The 22,500-nt window shown below is 35.2% G+C and overlaps 1 protein-coding gene across 2 annotated transcripts in view; it reads right to left on the bottom strand.

Annotated features, from left to right (window-relative positions):
• Window positions 1–22,500, bottom strand: part of LOC106877299 (metabotropic glutamate receptor 8) — a 619,894-nt gene that overhangs the window by 367 nt on the left and 597,027 nt on the right. For both annotated transcript variants that reach the window (XM_089349701.1, XM_089349702.1), the window contains exon 9: window positions 1–17. This exon is cut by the window's left edge and continues 367 nt beyond it. In XM_089349701.1, the coding sequence (XP_089205827.1) occupies window positions 1–17 (17 nt within the window). The remainder of the gene's footprint in view (window positions 18–22,500) is intronic.

The following is a 22,500-nucleotide window of genomic DNA, read 5'->3' as shown; positions in this document are numbered from 1 at the left end:
AGCGATGTAATCTGGATCTGCAAAATAAGAGAAAACATTGATGAGTAATTTTACATACATACATGCATACATACATACATACTTGGTATAAAAGATGGGCAACAACAAACATTCTGCTCAATACCACAAATTTCCTTGTCAGTTGTTTGACCTTAACCACTTGAGCATGTCCCTTAGTGACTGACGATATGTGCATCTCTGATCATGAGCAGAAGTAGTGGGGGAGTATCATAGCCATGTTTTGAGAGGAATTCTTTGGGGTTTGGATAATTCACCTATGGAAACATGGGTGTTTTGTTCATCCTCCTTAAACAACCCTTATTCAGGGATCTTTTGAGCGGGATGGGCTACTCGACCTGAAGAAAATTCTAACTGGGCCCCACCTGCAAGGTCATGCGCTGTTTATCTTCATATGAGATCACTATGTTGCGCACATATGGTTGTGATGCATGTGCCTGGTGTACCATTATCAGACGGGTATACTGGGCTTCATATATTCTACCACAGTGTCACTTAGATGGCATGCACTGATCTCCCATACATACAGTAATACCTCGATTATCGCGGGTGTTACGTTCCAAAACCCCCGCGAAAGGTGAAAATCCGAAGCAGAAACAGTACAATGTGAGGAATCTACGTAAGCTTAAATAATAAACCACGATAAGTGAACCGCGATATGCCGAGGGATTACTGTACATCCATCCATAGTAAGAGAGAGACAAGGAGAGAGAGAGAGAGAGAGAGAGAGAGAGAAATGTGGATATGCATATAGATACCTATGTGCGCGCGCGCGTGTGTACTTCGCTTTTATATCTGGTTTGCACAATCCTTTATGCGAATTCGTGTGTTGAAACAAAATTTGTTGTGTCTGGGAAAAGTTATACTGCCTTAATATCCAAAACACTCACCGGTTCAATTTCCACACATTAATTATTTTTTTTGGTGGGGTCTTTCAAATTTTCGTTGCTTTTGCTATCTTGTCAATGGATGTTGGCTCAATTTAGAAACCGACACTTTCTCTTTTGGCAAGACATCTTGAAATAAAACTGAACAATCACATAACTACCTACCTACCTACCTACCTACATACATACATACATACAGTGTGTACCGCCATAAAATATGTACGGTCATACAGGTCAGCCGCCATGCTGATGTGAAAATCAGAGAGAAAAAGGATAATCATAGATAACAACTTGAAATCTCCAGCTTCTATATCTGAATTATTAATTTACATTTTTACCAATAATAATTGGAGCACTTGGTTTTGTGTGTAAATGTCTAACTAACAGTCTGGATAAGCTTGGATTTTCAGAAGAATAAATCAACCAACTAACTCGCACATTAAAAAAAAAAAACAATCATTAAGTGGAAATAAAAATATAGAAGCCTTCTCAAATTCAAAATGTGACGTTGTTTTTCTTATCTACGTTCCAACGCTGGACCTTTGTATCTTTGTCAGAAACCTGTTCCTTCCTTAGAGGAAGAATTTAAATAATTGAAAAGAGAAAGAACACACTCACGTAATACATACATATATATCCACAAACGCCCCCCCCCATATATATATATATATATATATATATATATATATATATATATATATATATATATATGCATATATATATATATATATATATATATATATGCATATATACATACAAATACACATACATACACATACACATACAATCATGTATACATATAGGATGTCCCAATCTTTGAAAATTCTCTTAATTTCTTACCTTTTTCTTTCATTTTCAGATATTTTTATGGACTAGATACTGGACATTAATTATCGAAAAACATGGCACCGCACAGCGTACCCAAGTTGTGAAATTGTTCTATCAAAATCAGGGGTCTGTTATTCAAACCCAGAGCGCACCAAAGAGAATTGCACGCCATAAAGTGTACAGTTAGGTGTGCAATTATAGCGGATGAGATAATCTGGCTTTATTTCTTTGAGGACACTGATGGGAATGCTGTCACTGTGACTGCTGAGCGGTACAGGGCTATGATCGAGAGCTTTTTGCGCCCGGCCATTTAAAATAGACCCGATGTGTAGTTCCAGCAAGATGGGACAACTGCTCATACTGTTAGAGAGACAATACAGTTGTTGAGGCAATGTTTTAGAGAAAGAATAATCTCTTGCGACTGCGATGTCAACTGGCCATCGTGTCCTCCACACTTGACCAGCCTGAATTCTTTTTGTGGGGGTACCTCAAGGAGAAGGTTTATGTCAACAAACTAGAAACCTTAGAGCAATTGAAGGAGAATGTCACAAGAGTAATCAGGGAATTGGAACCTGGAACCCTTACATCTGTCATGCAACAAATTTTGGAAAGGCCATGGATTTGTGAAGCTGAAAATGGACGTAATTTAAAAGATGTCATGTTTCATACGTAATATTACAAGTATGTGGAGGCGCAATGGCCCAGTGATTAGGGCAGCGGACTCGCGGTCATAGGATCGCGGTTTCGATTCCTAGACCAGGTGTTGTGAGTGTTTATTTAGCGAAAACACCTTAAAGCTCCACGAGGCTCCGGCAGGGAATGGTGGCGAACTCTGCCGTACTCTTCCACCACAACTTTCTCTCACTCTTACTTCCTGTTTCTGTTGTGCTTGTAATTCAAAGGGTCAGCCTTGTCACACTGTGTCACGCCGAATATCCCCGAGAACTACGTTAAGGGTACACGTGTCTGTGGAGTGCTCAGCCACTTGCACGTTAATTTCACGAGCAGGCTGTTCCGTTGATCGGGTCAACTGGAACTCTCGACGTCGTAAGCGACGGAGTGCCAACAACAACAACATTACAAGTATAATGAAAAAGAACTAAAGCAAATTAATCTCCGTTATATCCTCTATATTGAATTAAAATTTCATACACCTATAAGGGAGTTGTTAAAAATTAAAACTCCTCAGTAACCTTTGGGCTACCCTGTACATACTTCTCACAAACACACGTTTACACACACGAGTGCACACATTTACACACACACGCATAATTTTTAATCAGTGGGAAGCAAAGTTTGATATTTTAGATTTCAATAAACAACAACAAACATCTATATCTCACTCAGCTATTGGAATTAAAAATATACGATAATAAACATGAAAGCATCAGATGCCAGCGGGCAGAATATCATCCTTTGATTGTTTACAAATTTCGCTCCAGGTAGTAACGTTTTATAAGGGAGGTCACTCTGACGGAATTATAAAAATTGAAAAATTGAAGGGAAGTAATTCGTATACTCAAATTTGTAGAATCTCGCTCAATCAAAGCGCCGTTATGTGTGCATGTATGATGTATATACGCGTGGTAAACTTACTTGTTTACAAGTACCATGACGGATAATATACTAGAGTGAGTAAAATAAATTGTAAGACTTGTTTATCATATGCACTATATGTAAGAAAGAGACAAGGAGAGTGAACGAAAGATAGACAGATAGATAGAGAGAGCGAAAGAGAGAGAGAGAGAGAGAGAGAGAGACAGAGAGAGAGAGAGAGATCTGGATATGCATATCGATACCTATATGTATGCCAGTTATCTTAAAGCAATCTTCCAGGATCAAGGATTCTAGACGGTAAGAAATTAAGAAAAAACGTGAAGAAGGTTGGTACAAAAAATGGAAAGAGAAAAAGGAAACACACACAAACACGCACACACACACACACACAAACACACACACATACACACTCACTTACATATTCGCATACATATTAGCATACGCAGATGCGCGAAAGAAATAATATTGTTTAGCTGTCGAATCAGAAAGGTGATCGACAACCCAGAGATCCTCGTTCGTTGTTTTATAAAACAAATTCAATTCAATTCTCCTTGAAGAAACAGATTGTATACATATATGCATATATGGGTACAGGACATCACAAAAAACGTTAAACACAATGAGAAACGAAAACATAAAGACAGAGACAGAAAATGAACTATTTTTCGAACAACGAAAAAAAAAACAAAAAAAAAAACAAACAAACAGAGAAATGAGACATGCAACATAAAGAATATTTCCGTTCTTCAGTTGTCCCTGTTCCATCTATTCCGCGTTTCGAAGGCAAGGACAATACGCGACTTCGTTGGAACAGTCCTTCCCGCAAAGCAAATTAAATAACATTTGAAATTTTTTGCGGAGGGTGAAAGTGTAGACAAGAACAGGACAGTGAGAACGGGACAGTAAAAGACAGTAAAAACAAGACAGAACAGTGAAAACAAACGGTAAGGGCTGTTAGGTCAAGATATATATATATATATATATATATATAAATATATATATATATATGCATGCAGCCCCGCCTCACTCTTTCAGGTGTTACTGCATATATTGTTTTACAACTGACGGACGATTTGTTATTTGTTCTCAGTGTGAAGCTTTCCCTCTCATGCCTTTTAGTCACTTCTCTCGTCTTCTTCCGATGTCTAATACAAACCTCCATTTTAGCTACACGCCAACAACATCCCACAACGTACGCAACCACCGAGTTCCGTCACACTATTCTGCAATTCCTTTATATTTTAGACCCTTCCTTCGATGAGCCCGCTCTGTGTTGCATTCCGAAAGTACCTTCGACTTAACAATGGAGACTGTTTTTTTGTCTGAAGAATTTGGTATGTATGTATGTATGTTATCAATCAGTTTCATTTCTGTATTTCTTGTCCATAGAGAAAGAGCCGGACTCTAACATAGATTCAAGGCTCCTTCATTGGAACTTTTATCAACATCATCTAGGTATTTGTGCATCATCTAGGTATGTATGTATGTATGTATAGAATCCACAATGAGCAGAACTTACTTGCAGGTATTGGTAGTGCAAATCAGAGGTGCAATCTGTGTGGGTGTTTTTTCAAAACACTGTCTGGTTTAAAAAGCCACATCAGACGCCATGAAAGGGCTAAGGTGTAGGTACAGGAGGTGGTCAAACTCTGTTTAAGGAGTAGACAACCACCATGCATGTGCATACATGCATGCATATGTATGTAGCTAAGCAAACAGATGAGTAGATACATAGTGTGTGTGTGTGCAGTATTTGGTGTTAGTGTATGCGCAGATTTGTATGTTTGTTTTATGGATGCGTTTTTATGTCTAGATGCATGCATATGTATTTATGTGTTAAATTTTTGGAAAGTTTTACATATCTTTACAGTTCCATTGATGGCTTGAATCTGTAGTCTTCTAATCAGCCTTTTTCTTTCAGGTTTTGAGAACCCTAATTTTTCCAGGCTTTTGTTGAGGCAGTTCGTTACATATCCCAATGCCCCAACAATCACGGGTATGAATCTGAACTTGTAGTCTGGGTGGAGTATCTGTAAATTTCTCAGTAGCTCGGCGTAGTTGTTCTCTTTTTCTCTAATCTTTAGTGGGATGTTGACATCCGCAGGACAGCTGATTTCTACTACTGTACACAGTTTCTCTTCTCTGTCCCAGATTACTATATCCGGTCTATTATGTCTGCACTTTATTGAGGTTTTTATTGGGACATTCCACCAATACTCTTTCATATTGTGAGTGGTAATGGCCTCTACTTCATTATGGGTTTTCATCTCCTTAGCCCCGGGGTTATCCTGTCGGCGGATTTCATTGTACAGTGTCTTGGCCACAACATCATGTCTCATAGGTAGGTAATACCGTGATGACATTTTTGGACAGCTGCTAATGATGTGGGTGATATCTTCGATACTGATTCCACAGAATCTGCATCGATTATTACATTGTATGTATGTATGTATGTATGTATGTATGTATGTATGTATGTATGTATGTATGTATGCATGCATGTATGTATGTATGTATGTATGTATGTATGTATGTATGTATGTTATTGTTCAAAATTATTTCAAGATTTCTTGCCAATAAAGAAAGAACTGGTTTCGAACCTAGATCAAAGGCTCCTTCATTGGAATTTCAATATCAACAACAGGGTATGTATGTATGTATGTTTCTTCTATTTTTAATTATCATAAATCATCCACTGAGGAGGGAGCCGGTTTCCAACAGATACAAGGCTCCATCTTTCGGTATGTATGTATGTATGTATGTATGTATGTATGTATGTATGTATGCATGTGCATACATGCATGCATATGTATGTAGCTAAGCAAACAGATGAGTAGATACATAGGTAGATACATACCAAGATGCACAAACGAATGAAGAAAATAAAGATATATAAGACAAGGCAGTAAAAGAAGTACATTATTTACCAGGTGAAACGAGTTACTTCACACACACACGCACGCACATACGCACGTGTGCGCGCGCACACACATGCAATAAGAGAGCAGATTGAAAGAGAGAGATTGAGTAATATAGAGCAAGATGCATGAAATGATTAGAGTAAATTATTATGCATGAAACAGGAGACTATGTCTGTATGTATGTGTGTATGTATGTATGTATGTATGTATGTATGTATGTATGTGTGTGTGTATGTTTATATGTTTATGCATGTATGTGTATGTATGTATGTGTGTATATATGTATATATGTATGTGTGTGTATGAATGTATGTGTGTATGTGTGTATATGTATGTATGTAGTTGTGTGTATGCATGTATGTATGTTTATGTACGTGTGCATGTGTATGAATGTATGTGTATGTGTATGAATGTATGTGTATGAATGTATGTGTATGAATGTATGTGTATGATTGTATGTGTATGTGTATGAATGTATGTGTATGAATGTATGTGTATGAATGTATGTGTATGTGTATGTGTGTGTATGTGTGTATGTATGCATGTTTGTGTTTGTTTGTTTGTATATGTGTATGTGTGTATATGTGTATGTATGTACGTGTGTGTGTATATATGTATGCTTGTATGTGTGTGTGTGTATGTATGTAAAACATGTATGTGAGTGTGTATGTATATATGTATTTTTGTATGTGTGTGTGTGAGTATGTGTGTGTACATGTATGAATGCATGTATGTATGTGTGTGTATGTGTGTATGCATGTATGCATGTATGTATGCATGTGTGTATGTATGTGTGTGTGTAAATACGTATGCATGTATGTATGCATGTTTGTTTGTATGTATGTGTGTATGCATACAGGCATGTAGTTATTTCAGTAGATAGATAGACAATCAAAGAGAAACCGTTCGGATAGTGGGAGAAACATAACGTTATATACGCAAGCCCAAAAACAAACACACGTAGATACCTACCTTCTTTCGTATTTATATATACACATCCGTCCACATATACGTACTTACATAGGTACATACATACTTATCTACACACATATTTTTAGATATACACATACAAATTTGGTAGAAGCAATTTTTCTCTCCTCGCCATCATGCGAATTTCTCAAAACGTCCAACCTATGGACTCCATCCGTTTCTCATATCTTGGATCGATGGCTTTTTATTAGACTGCTCTGGTTTAGAGAGTACTGACGAAGCCCTTTCCGTACCTCAAAATCTATCAACTCCGACGTCCTTTCTCTCTGTCTGTCTGCCTGTCTGTCTGTCTGTCTGTCTGTCTGTCTGTCTGTCTGTCTGTCTGTCTCCTTTTTCTGTACACAAATGATTTACTTGTCGTCACGTCTAACAACGTCTACTTTACTCTTATGAGCATATATATACATGTATATATCTATATAGATACATGTACATATCTATATAGATACATGTATGTATATATATATATATATATACATATATATATATATATATATATATATATATATATATATATATATATATATATATATATATATATATATATATATATATATATATATATACATACACACACACTCAGAGACACAAACGGACACACAGAGACATACATATACATGTATGTATTTATGCGTGCATGTGGTCACCACACAGTGTTAAGCGGACAGCAGAACTCGAGGCAATTCAGCGGCACTATACAAAAAAGATCGCCACAGTCCAACAGATGAACTACAGGGAGCGACTGAAGGCACTAGGTCTCTACTCCCTGGAGTGCAGGCGGGAGAGATATGTAATAATATACATATGAAAAATACTGGAAGGACTGGTGCCAAACTTTGGCATCAAGTACTACAGGAATGCCCGCACGGGTCGCCACTGCATGATGCCAAAGGTACCGTCCACTGCATCTCACATAAGAACGAGATACTGCAGCAGCCTCGGTTTCAGAGGACCTCAGCTCTTCAATGCCCTGCCAAAACATTTGAGAGACATGCAAGACATGGATGCGGAGGTCTTCAAGACAAAACTTGACACTTTCCTCTCCACGATACCAGACGAACCAATGGCTCGTAATGAGACGCAGCTTAGGGCAGCTATGTCAAATTCTCTTATACACCAGATGTGCCATCAAAACTCTTGATTGGACCATGTCAGGTGGGGGAGAAGAGCCATGCAAGGAACGTGAAAATCACTTGGCTGAAACACATAAATAAATAAATAAATAAATAAATAAATAAATAAATATATATATATAAAGGAGTAAAACAATTAGTCTTAAGTCTCTGAGCGAGAAATAAGTAGTAACTTTAATACAGAGTAAAGTCTATTTACCAACGTAAAGTGGCAGTCCTGATTAGGACGATGTTACTAACTTTTTTAGCCATAGGAAAGCATCTTTTCCAGCTGGCTATCGACGCAAAACTGCGTTCTTATACCCCGTAGAAGGGAGCTAATGTCCCTACTTTACTCTAGTACTGTTACTACTTATTTCTCGCACAGAGATTTAAAACTAGATCTTTTCCTCTTTACGAGATCAGCGACTGTGTGTCGCTTTAAAAGTATATACCTCGAGCAAGGTCTAGTGCTGTCATCTCTAACGAACTGTTATCCTGCGCCGATGAAGCGGAATAACCCAGAAACCATTGTTCCACAGGTACCGTTTTAGGCTGAGTGGGGGATATTAGTTCCTTTGTTCAAGAAATAAGGGTGCAGTTGTGCGTCGATAGCTAGCTGGAAAGATGTTTTCCTGGGGCTAAAAAAGGTAGTAATATCGTCCTAAGCAGGAGTGCCACTTACGTTGGAAAATATACATTACTCTCTATATAGATTATATATGTATATATATGTATGTATCTATGCATATATATATATATATATATATACAAAACACGAATATATATATATATATATATATATTCGTGTTTTGTTCGAATGGTAACCACTCCTGAAGAAGTGCCAAATGTCTAAATCCAATGGACCAGTCACTGGATAAGTTTGGCACAGAAATGTTAACATAGAGTAGTGAATAAATCGATATATCGAATTTGAAGTCTCTGTCTCTTTTGAATATGAAAATTTAAAAGTTAAAAACCTTATAATATATATATATATATATATATATATATATATATATATATATATATATAGATGTATATGTACACACACGCACACACACACATATATATACATATAAATACACACTCACACACACATACATGTAGGTATGTATATTTGTATGCATGTCAGTATGGATAGATGTATATATGCGTGTGTGTATTCATATACATGTGTATATACATACAGATTAATGCATACACACACACACACACGCACACGCACATATACATACAAGGTGCGATGGGCAAACTGTCGACATTTTATGTTTTTAATTTAGCGCATGCACATTCTTTGTTTTTGATTTTGTCGACTACACAGTGTAGTAGGGGCAGTTGGGCACTGTCTTAGAGAAAAACAGCACCATGATGCAATTCACTCTGCCAGAAATTTAGAAACGACATGCTGTACTGTTTGGTATTCACACTGGAGGCTCCAATACGAACATTTCAGTGCAATCAATGGACATGTACCGAGAGTGATAAAAGTCAAACATCCAGTCAGCATCATGGTGTTTGGAGAGATCGGTAGTGATAGCGAAGTTATGCCTGCATTCATCTTCCCACACGCCTTCAGACTCAACGCGGAGGCCTACTTCAAGTGTGTGGAGGAGATAGTGCTGCCCTGGGTAAGATGGTGGCTACCCGAAGACCATATGTCCGGAAACAGGACTCTGCACCATGCCACACAAGCAAGAGAATCCAGTCATGGCTGTCAGACAATTTCTGCGACCACATCACCCCTAACATCTGGCCATCTAACTCCCCAGACTGAAATCACCTTGATTATTATGTGTGGGGTGCAGTTGAGCGAGAAACCAACAAAACTCTTTGTAACACCAAAGTTGAACTGAAGGCAAGGATTATGGTAGCATTCACCAACTTAAACAAAGAGACCGCCCAGAAGAGTGCAGAAAATTGAATAAATTTACTCTTTAGTATTTCAAGATATTTTAATGTTATTTTGGTAAATAAGTCTTTCAAAATGAGATGTCAAGTGTTATTTTCATTTTTGTATAATTTAGACGACAGTTTATTCACCGCAACCTGTACATATATATGTATGAATATGAATATACACACACATATATATGCATATGATGCATCTGTATATGTGTTTGTGTTTGTGCATGTGTATGCTCGTATATGTATGTTTGCTTTCACAATACGTGATGAATTTACTTTAATCTGGTGGGCTTGTGTTTTCCATATTCTGAAATAGAATTTTCTGAAATGTCTGCATTTGATGAAAATAACGCATCTATGAAGTAATACGTTATTTGTTAATTGAAATTTCTTGGGCCAAACCTCTTTTTCGGATTACAAAAATAGCATGAGATTGTTTCATTTATGTACGGTTTTCATCGTTCAACTGTCACTCAGTAGCTATCTTTCAAATTCTAAACGTGGCAGTCCTCTTCTCTATACTTTTGAGGGAAGAAGTGTGATTAAATTAGCGGCGTTAGAATTAACTTAATACCCCCTTTGGCATAATATCTTTAACGGTATCTAATCCTTTCCCCTAGTAGAAATAACTTCAGCCTCGGAAATAATTTCCCCAAAGCAGCTAGATTAATTAAAAAACATTTCTCTCGGTGGGTTTGTGAAATTTCTTGAAATTATATAGTTTAATGCTTGTTGTACAACTACTACATGATTTAAATTGCTTCTATTAAAGAATTTTGATCGGGAAATGTTTATTCATCAGACCTGAAAAACTTCGGTTGTATTGGATTTGACATTTAATGAGAAAGAGGTTTCAAACAAATGCTTTATCGCAATCTTTTATTGCTGATAAGCCGCAGGAGATTATCGGTATAATTTACCTTATATTTACTTGCTGATTGTGAGACATTATTGTAAGAGTGGTTATATCGATTATATCTTTATTTGACAGTAGTTTAGAGAATCTTCTGCTAATAATTTTGATTAGGTTTTTAAAAACTGCAGGCGACACGAAATTCTCGTTTCGTTTACAACATATTTTATGCTTATTTCTACTTATCTCCATAATCTCTAAACGAAACTCTCTCTTTGTTAGCGTTTGTCTCTGTCTCTATGTGCATATATACATATATGGACACACACACACTCATAGGCGCACGGAAAGAGCCCCCTCTCCCCTTTATAATTTTTTTTTTACGTTAGCCTACGTTTTCGGTTCTAGAGATGCCAATTCCGAAAAAAAAAATTTTTCAAAAATCGCAACTTCAAAAATTTAAATCTCCCCCCCTCCCCCACACCATTTCTTAATTTTTCACTTTCTTCCGAAAATTTTTTTTTGCGAAATACGTAGAAAAATACGGAGATTAAGATTCTGAAGGAAAAAAAAATGTTTGTAAAATTTCAATTTTTCAAAAAATAAATAAATAAAAAAATACCCCAACCCCCTCACCTCCCCTCCCGATTCTACAGCCTTGGCCTGCAATCAGGCTATCCACATATTTGAATTTTTGAAGTTGCAATTTTTGAATTTTGTTTTTCAGAATCAGAATCTCCATAGCTGAAAACGTGGGATTCCGTAGAAAATAAAAATTCTAAAGGGTGGCGGAGGGGTCCGTTTTCGCCTCCGCCATGTGCGCCTTCCTTTCTGTCGAAGAGCGTCGACTCGAAACATAAAAGACTTTCTCACTTCGCGAGCGTTAAACTAATACATCTGTTTGTTGTTTACACATCCGTCTTCGTCTTTTGTTTTTTTTGTAAATTCTCACTATTTATATATATATATATATATATATATATATATATATATATATATATATATATATATATATATACATACATATTCATATATTTATACATATACATACATATATATACATATACATACATCTATACATATACATATATATATATACATATATACGCATAAATCAATACACATACATCTATACATATACATCCATACACATATATATACAAACACACATATACATATATATACGTACATACGTATGTGCAGATGTATATACACATATATACATGCATACATAATGACATCTGTTAACTTGACTGATGAAAGAGCTCCACCAATGTCCCGCCCTTTTTTCCCCTCTCCCTTTAATTGTTGTTTTTCCTGTACGCCTTTGCATTGTCTATTTGCCCGAATGTTTTATTGTCCTCTATTGCGGTTTTGTTCCATTATATATATATGTGTGACATAATAGTGAAAGTATTAAAACTGAAAGTATTATCTCTCATTACAATAGAAATATTATTGTTTCACATTTGACACGTAATACTCAAATAGTGTAAGAGATAAGAGATTGCTCCGGGGTCGCATTAGGCAAGAAGTTGAAAATTTTGGTGCATGACACTGTCTGCGTTTAAATGTGAAATATACCAAAAAAAAAAAAAAAAAATAGAAGATATATATTTGCATTTTTTTTGTTATATTTTACATTTAAGGACAGACATTTTTATTCTGTTGTATAATTTTATATCTTATATTTTGTATTTGACATTATATACTAGACTTTATAAGGTTGACATATATATATATATATATATATATATATATATATATATATATATATATATATATATATATATATATATATATATATATATATACTAATCCATATCTATAATGTATAATTTATAAGTTTTAATTCTTAATTTTATAAAGTATAATTTTAATTTTTGTTTTTAATTTAACGCTTATTTTTGAAAGGGATGTAAAATTAGATTAACAATATTTTGAAAAAGAACCTGAAGATATGTTGGAATAATTGTAAATCTGATGATTGCATATATATATATTTATATATGTGTATTTATATATATATATACTCTTTTACTCTTTCTTGTTTCAGTCATTTGACTGCAGCCATGCTGGAGCATCACCTTTAATCGAGCAAATCGACCGCAGGACTTATTCTTTGTAAGCCTAGTACTTATTCTATCGATCTCTTTTCCCGAACCGCTAGGTTACGGGGACGTAAACACACCAGCATCGGTTGTCAAGCGATGTTGGTGGGGGACAAACACAGACACACAAATCCACTCACAAGGCTTTGGTCGGCTCGAAGAAGACACTTGCCCAAGGTGCCATGTAGTGGGACTGAACCCGGAAGCATGTGGTTGGTAAGCAAACTACTTACCACACAACCACTCCTGTGCCACATTTGTGTGTATGTATATGTATTGTAATCTTCCAATACTGAAACACGTGTAGTTCCTTCATAATTGATAAATTTAAGTTTTAACTTAAGTAGGAGATAATTAAAGAAGTATATTATATACCCTGCTGGTATACTGGTTATATCCTTCAAAGTATTGTTTTGTGATGTGCAAATGGATACCATGAGTTTACTTTCAGATATCCTCATTAGATAATTTTTTTTTTGTATCATGTGAAATAGAATACCCGCATATCCATTAATCCCCCAAAATTGCATTATATATATTTATATATATAATTAGTTTTTATCGGATGAACTCAAAGTAGATAGAGCTATAGATCATAGCATGCTGTAAATACTGGAGTATAAACCTCTTCAGATAGAAAAAAATCGAAGGCTGTCTTTGGCTTTCTCTATCCAAAGAGTTTTAAAACTCAGTATTTACACGCAGCAATTTATAACTTCATCGTCTTAAAAATTTCCGATAGAAACATATTATTTCATGTTCTCTCGATGTTTCTAAAGTCCTATGACGCACGCACACGCACACACACACACACACACACACACACACACACACACACACACACACACACACACGCACGCACACACATATAAAGGTAAGATCCAAGGATCAAGGCGCAGGAAGTTAGTAAGCTTCGAGTAATCAGTAGAAGGTATAAAAAACAGCTTTCAAGAACCATAGTGGTTTATTGACATAGAAAGTTGTCAATTTTTCCCATATCGGTGTTCGATAAACTGAAAAAAGTTATTTCGTAGTTCACGGTTAGCAAAGAAATATTCTATTTTTGTATCTTCTTATATTTTACATTTCCCCTAACGTTATGGTCTCCCTACACCTTCCTTCCGCACATGAGAATATACAAGCAATCACGTGCGCATGCGCCCCTACAAGACACTACAGCCATACAAAAATGTACGCGCGTGCGTGTTAATATGCGCTTATATAGTTGTAAAGTTAAGCGATAAACTACCAAGTTACCTAGAGCTATGTTCTCCTATTGACCAAAAACATTATCTTCCACCAGAGGTTCTCAAACTTTTTGAACCACCGCGCCCTCCCATGACCATATAAAATCCCCCAGCGCCCAACTCCTATTTTTATGTGTAAATAAACATTTTATATTTTTCTAATTTATATATACAATGCATCATTTGATATTTAACACAATATTATATAATTTGTATACAATACTATAATAACATTATAAATTCATAGCGTCCCCAATCCACTTCCTTCCTCCCAATGCCTCCTTTTTCTCTACCCCTTCCGTACCACCACTTAGATACCAGTGCCCATCTAGACTCTCTAAACGCCCTATGTCTTCCACCTTCCTCTCCTTCTCTTCCCTTCTAGCAAATTCTAACTTACTATCTCTCCTATATCTTCTCTTTCTCTCCTCCTCTTGATATCTTTCACTTTTATTTTACTTTGACTCAAGACCCAGTAAATGACCCAAGCCTAAATTCTCAAAGACATTCCAGCTTCAATAATACCAAATTTCCCCCCTGCTCTTCCCCCTCTTTTTTTCTTTGTGCTTTCCACGCATTTTCAATCGAATCTCCTGCGAGATTTGGAACACGGGATCCTATGGCGATAATGTAACCTTCATTTGACTAAGGTATCTTTGGTCTGACGAGTAGCTAGCGGATTACCCTTCGTTTGGGTAATTACTACTTCCGAGGTTCTGCTTGCTATGAAACATAGACAGCCTGGATTCTATGCACTCCATTCCCTAAATTTGGATACATACATACATACATACATACATACATAATACATACATACATACATACATAATACATACATACATAATACATACATACACACACACATACACACAGATGAGTGTATGTATATATATACGTATAAATTCCTTTGACATATATATATATATATATATATATATATATATATATATGTAGGTATGTGTATATATATATATATATATATATATATATATATATATATATATATATATATATATATATATATGGTGAATAACTTCTCCAGACAGCAAAGTGACTTATTAGCGCTATCAAATACTAACATACTGAAGACAAACAAACTGGTAAAGTATGATTTCTTGTCATGCATAATTCTATGTTGTTGTCATTAATACTGCATTGGTGGCAGATTGTGTTTTAGTATGTTGTAGAGTGCCAGTGAGTCGGAACCTAAAAACATAATAATCCATATGTGTGCCATGAAAATTCTTTCACAAAAACCGAGTATGTTCTCCTCAATGTATTTCTTGTATATATTTTTTATCGTCTTCTATGTAAACGAATAGAAGTCTAAGTGGATTTCATTTTGTTCAAAATTGTGCTCAGTAAGATTATTTGTTAACTAGAGTCTGATGTTGGTGAGAGAGGATAATTCACTCGTACTGTGTTGAATTAATAGCAAAGATACTCAAGTCTCTAGAGCACGCTTCTAATTGTAAATAATAATTAGGCAGGACTACAGCTAAGCTCTATAAGTGGGAGGAACACTTTATAATTAAAGTTTCTCTCAAGTGTAACGCTGAATTAAAAATGTCTTCCCTATGAATCTTTTTCAAATGGTCTTGTATTAAAAATCTTCATTTTTAATTAACAAAATGCAGAAGTCTCAAATTTTCAAAATGAAATGTTGATTGAGGCAATTGAATTTGTATCTATTTTTGTAATTTCAAATAAACCATAAAAAGTATAAATTATGGCGATGTAGGACACATTCTTGATAGATTAATTACACACACACCCATACACAGATACTCTCTCTCCCTCTTTCTCTTATATGCATATACCCACGCACATATAACAATTCTAATTCTATGACACACGCACATGCATACACACTCTATCACAAATACGCCCTTACATACACATAATGGTTTGCCACTTTGAAGATGGCTTATACGTGTTCTGTATTGCTGTATATCCTTTAATGGGTGCCTAACAAGTATTGTTTTAGATAAATCATTGGTGAAAGTAGAAAAGAGAAACATTTAGGAGAACAGAACTATATACTGTAAAAGAATAAAAGTTGTACAATAAGTGGGGGAATGAAGAATGAAAGACAATGAATAAAAGATCAAAAGCAGTGAGAAGTTAAAATAGAAAAGATCACATTTTATGTCTAATGACTGAAATATTTATGTTGTAGACGATGTGATGACGAATTCATGACCACTGATTATATAACGGAAACTAACTTATATTTCACTCTTGCTAACCTTAGACAGACAAGCAATCACAAAACTATTAAATACGTTAACTAAGCACTTCGATCTCTAATGTTTTTCCCTCGCAATCCTATCACATATAAAATTCACAGCTAAAATACTAGCTTTTCTCTTCAGGGTCAGAAACTACTTTAAATTTGATTATTTGCTGACTTTCTACAAAGCTCAAGTAAGATCCACAATGGAATACTGCTGTCATATCTGGGACAATGCTGTTGCTACACGCATAAACATGGGAAATTTCATCATCTAACATATTGACAAAGAACCGTTTATTATCTCCTGCTAAACCCTGTCGTCCACAAACATGCTGCCCCTTTGCCATACTCTGCCTATTCTACCGCTATTAAAGAGCCACTTCAACTATGAACAAACTAGATTCATGTCAAGTAACAGCCATATTTCTTCTACAAAGAACGACGAAAAGGACACAAGTTTGGTACGCGTGAACTTTCGTTTATAAAGAAACATCATTGTGGAATTAAACTTGTTATTTAAGTGATCAGTCTGATTGAGATCTCAACACATAATATACGAGAACTATGCTTTCAACTAAGCGGAACTGAATATCTGATACCGCTTGGTTTGCTTTCGTCAATGGAAGTATAATATATATAAAAAGCTACCATATTTTTTCCGAGTCACTTCAAGGTGACATTTAGTCAAAAAGGGTGGTGAGGTACTACTAGGGTAGCGTTGTCAACAAGGAGAAATCCACAAAGAAACGAATTCTCCAGCTTTGTTCAAGTATCGAATCACTGGAGAAATTGAATAGCCAACAATAAAAACCGCTAAATAAATTCAAAGCTGCAAATTTGGTGGGGAAAATAGAGAAGAGAGGCAGAATATGATATAAACATCTCTGGTCGCAATTACTGGTCACGTTCTAGGTCATTCGGTACATTTTGGTTGTCTAACCTCTAATTAAAAAATTGGGTTATCTCCCCTACTAAAAAAATTGTTTAACCCTCAATAAAACAAAAAATAAAAAAATAAAATATTAATTAACATGAAAAGCGAAAAGATTAAACGTCTTATTGAATCTGATAATATTTTTATAACAAATTATACAAAACTGAAAAAATTGATAAACATGAAAACTGAAAAAATTAAACATCTTATTAAATCTAATAACATTTTTATAACAAATCAAACCATGCCTATTGAGGAGACCAAAAGTCAACGGTGTGTTGAAGTATTGAATCAAAAGGATCTAACCCTTTTAATTCAATCTCTTGTCGCCACATAAACTCAATAATTTAGTGGGAAGATAAACCAATTTTTTAACGGGGGTAAGATAACCAAAAAGTACCGGTCATTCTTTACAGGAGACGTAATGTTTTCACAGAAGAAGAATATTTCATATTATATTAAGGTAGGATGAACCAAATGATCTTAATGGTTTACAGAATTGTGGCGTTAGTAAAGCCAGAAAAGTATTCTGTCTCGGTGTTTAGTTATAACAATCTTATTCATTCCACCATCCAGCTTCAGTCAATTCACTCAGTGTTGATATGCTGGCGGAATCAATATTCTCGTTCATCTCTCTCTCTCTCTCTCTCTCTCTCTCTCTCTCTCTCTTTCCTTCTCTCTCTGTTTCCTTCTCTCTCTCTTTCCTTCTCTCTCTCCTTCTCTCTCTCTTTCTCTCTCTCTTTCTGTCTGTCTGTCTGTCTGTCTGTCTGTCTGTCTGTCTGTCTGTCTATCTATCTATCATCTATCTATCTATGTATATGTGTGTATGTATGTATGTATGTATGTATCTCTCTCTCTCTATATATATATGTATATATATATATATATATATATATATATATATATATATATATATATATATATATATATACGTGTGTTATGGATGGATGTGTATGTATGTATCTATACACGTACACACTTACACACATACATATATACGTCGGACAGAAATTTAAAGCGAATATATTGTACATAAGTCTAATAAACAAGCTTTGTGGATGTAAAATTCTCCATCCTTATGTTAACGTCTTGAATATACACTCTGCATGCCGTATAAAATCCAGAGAAGTGAATTTAGGATTTACCCATCGTGTGATAGTTTACTTTAAACAATTTCCCATTGTTCTATATCATTCGATGTGGTTAGCTAGAACCTGGATTATACTAAATTACTTGTAAGGGACCTTCCCGGAGTTAATATCCTCCTTATTCATTCACACACACACACACACACACACACACACACACACACACACACACACACACACACACACACACACACACACACACACACACTGCATATATATGTATATTTGTATATACGTATGTATGTATATACATACATATACATAAAATATAAATATAATCTACATATAAAATATTGATTATATCATATTTCTATGGAAAGCATTATACATGGGATTAGCAGCTACCCCGAAATGTCCTCAAAGTACTACCTCCCTATGCAACACGACGTTGTCTCAAACAATATACAATGCTATTAGGAAAAAAGTCGGTCCTGTAATAAATACAGAGAATCGCCCTGTTTTTGAATAGGTACACAGAACATCAACACAAGGAATGCTGGTGGAATATTCCCATCTGTGAAGTGTAAGAACAACAGACCGGATATTGCTGCTTGAGACAGACAAGAAAAAATGTACCGACGTAGAGGCGAGCTGTCCTAGTGATATGAATATCTCTTGGAAAAGCAAAGAGGAAGAGGATAACTACGGACAACTTCTTCGAAACTTCCAGCCTCTATATCTAGATCATAAATTCACATTTCTACTAGTAATAATTGGTGCACTAGGCTTTGTGAATAAATGCATAACAGACAGTTTGGATAAGCATGGACTTTCAAAAAAAAAAGAAATCAATGAAGTAACTCGCATATTACAAATACAATCTTTAAGTGAAACAGTAAAAATAGGCAAGATATTTCGTAAGTTTAGAATGTAACATTGTTTTCGTAATCTACATTCCAACAATAGAGCTTTGTGTCTTTGTTAGAAACCAGCTTTCGCCTCAGAGGAAGAATTTAAATAATTGAAAAAGAGAAGGAAACATACATTCATTAATGCTTTGAAACAATAGTTTGTTTACAAACATCAGCCAGATTGTATATGATATACATAATATATAGAACGCAGATAGCATTATAACATACAAGTGAAAGAAAAGAGAAAGGAAATAAATAAATGGCAAAACAAGAATGCAAATATATCATAGCAGTATTGTAATATTTACCTCATGTGTGACAATCTAGGTGGGGAAATAATAATAATAATAATAATAATAATAATAATAATAATAATAATAATAATAATAATAATAATAATAATAATGATAATAATAATAATAATAATAATAATAATAATAATAATAATAATAATGATAATAATAATAATAATAATAATAATAATAATAATAATAATAATAATAATAATAATATAATGATGATGATGATGATGATAATAATAATAATCATAATAATAAGTTAAGCAGTTGTGGTCGATGAAAAGTTAAACAGTTGTGGTCGACGAAAAAGGTAGCAGTAGTACCAATAATTGTCGGAGCCCTGGGAACAGTGAGCAAAAATCTCGAGAAGTACGTGGAACAAACAGGGGCTGCAATAAGGGTGGAGCACTTGCAGAAAACAGCACTGCTTGGAACCGCTTGAATACTCCGGAAGGTGCTCGAAAAATAAGCGGTGTTACCTTAGTTCACTGGTAGTGAACAGCTGACACCGTAATACATCTCCAGCGTTAGAAGCTGTGCAAAGGCAATAATAATAATAATAATAATAATAATAATAATAATAATAATAATAATAATGATAATAATAATAATAATAGTAATAATAATAATAATACTTCTTACTATATGCACAAGGTCAGAAATTTGGGGCAAGTTGAGTACATCGAACCCAGTGCTCGACTGCTACTTATTTTATCGACCTCGGTGGCATTTGAACTCAGAACGCAAAAAGCAGAAGAGATGTCGCTAAGTATTTTATGCAACTCACGGCCTTATCAGTAACTGACAGCTCACGGCCTTATCAGCCGCCGCCGCCAACGACGATGACGAATGATGGTGATGATGATGCTGATAATGATAAAGATGATGATGATGAGGATGATGGTGATGATGATAATGCAAAACAGTATACAAACTAAGTGCTATTTGTAAGCAGAAAATGATATATTTTGAGGAATTTACTCGCAGGTACTTTATTGAGCCCTGACCCCACTTCTCCAGGAAGAACCATTTGTGGATAAATATGAACTCATATATTAAAGAGACATAACTAAATATCGTGTGTGAAACTGCCCACTTGCTATTTGAATTATCTGTTGTCAATCAAGGATAAAAAGTAAAGCGTTTCATGAGAAGAACTGAACTAGATACGTGTTGAACTTACACGATTTAAGAAAGAAAATATATACGAGGGGGGCACTGAAAAGTTCCTGGCTTTAGGTAACAAAAAATAGAGGAGGATCAGTTAATTATGATTTTATTCAACATATTTCTCCTCTCACTTTCACACACATATTGCAACGGTCCTTCAGTTTTCCCTCAGCCCTGTAAAAGAACTTGGAAGCTTGTGCCTCCAACCAGGTTTTTGCGACACCCTTAAAACCAGGAGTTTTTCAGCACCCCACTCGTAATTCACAACTCGCTGTTTTTTCTTTACCCATCTCACCTAAAACGTGGTTTTGTTATATCTGTTTCTTTATTATATTTTACCTTTATGTCAGCCTTGTTTGACTATACCTATGATCAAAGGCGTTGTAGTCATCATTGTCATCGTCATCGTCATTAATACTAGTACATTACTGTCTCGAGTCCTAGGACTAATGTGGCCGGTTACTCGGTTTCCAGGACGAGATCAGAAACAACATTACCCCCAGAACGTGACGCCAGTCCGTTGCAATGTTACTCATGTACAGTTAAGTGGACTGGAGCAACAGAAAATGAAGTACTTTGCTCGAGTACACAACACAGCACCCCGTTAAAAAATTGAAACCACAATCTTGCGATCGTGGGTGCACAGCTTAACCACTAGATCACGCCTCTTCACGTTCCCACCACGGTCATCTTTTATATTTGTATATCAATTGCTACAAAGTCTACTCGAATGTCAATCGAGGGCATATGACTGCTATTTCTAGCAGATGGATCTCCCGTGTGGAGCAGTGGTTCTCAATCAGGGTCCATATGACCTTTGAGGATCCATATAATCTTTTGTTGTTAATGTTTATGAACAATAAATTTATTATACATCTACAATACATAAATATTTAAATTTTGTTTTATACAATTCCTAATAATATTTAATTAAAGAAATATAATAGGATCTTTTTAAACATGGGGAGGTCCAGTAGAATAAAATAGGAGTCACAGGGATCCATAGGTAAAAATGGTTGAGAGCCACTGTCGTGCTTTATTCTATTTGTAAATAATAGGAAATAACTGAATCCGTGTCATGATTCCAGTTCATAGTGTTTAACTATTTACATCAAGTTTATTTCTTATGCCCCTTCTTTACAATTACTCATATTATAAAAAAAAGCTGATCTCCTCTATCACAGTATATATGTAGAAGGAGAAAAGAAGGGGAAGAGAAAACGTTGTTGAGAGAGAGAGAGAGAGAGACAGAGAGGGAGAGAGAGAGAGAGGGAGAGAGAGAGAGTGTGAAAGATAGATAGGTAGTGTTGTCACCATAGTAACTTACAAGCTTTGATTAAAAACGCGGAAATTTTAACTGTCCACCTGATCTAGTGTTTATACACGGACAGTTTTATCTTGCTAACCGCAGAATGGGTGACTTTGAA

This window comes from Octopus bimaculoides, chromosome 3 (assembly GCF_046866305.1).
Source record: "Octopus bimaculoides isolate indiv1 chromosome 3, ASM4686630v1, whole genome shotgun sequence".
Lineage (NCBI taxonomy): Eukaryota > Metazoa > Mollusca > Cephalopoda > Octopoda > Octopodidae > Octopus > Octopus bimaculoides.
Note: the sequence above shows the minus strand (reverse complement) of the source record. Positions and strands in the feature narration are given on the sequence as shown.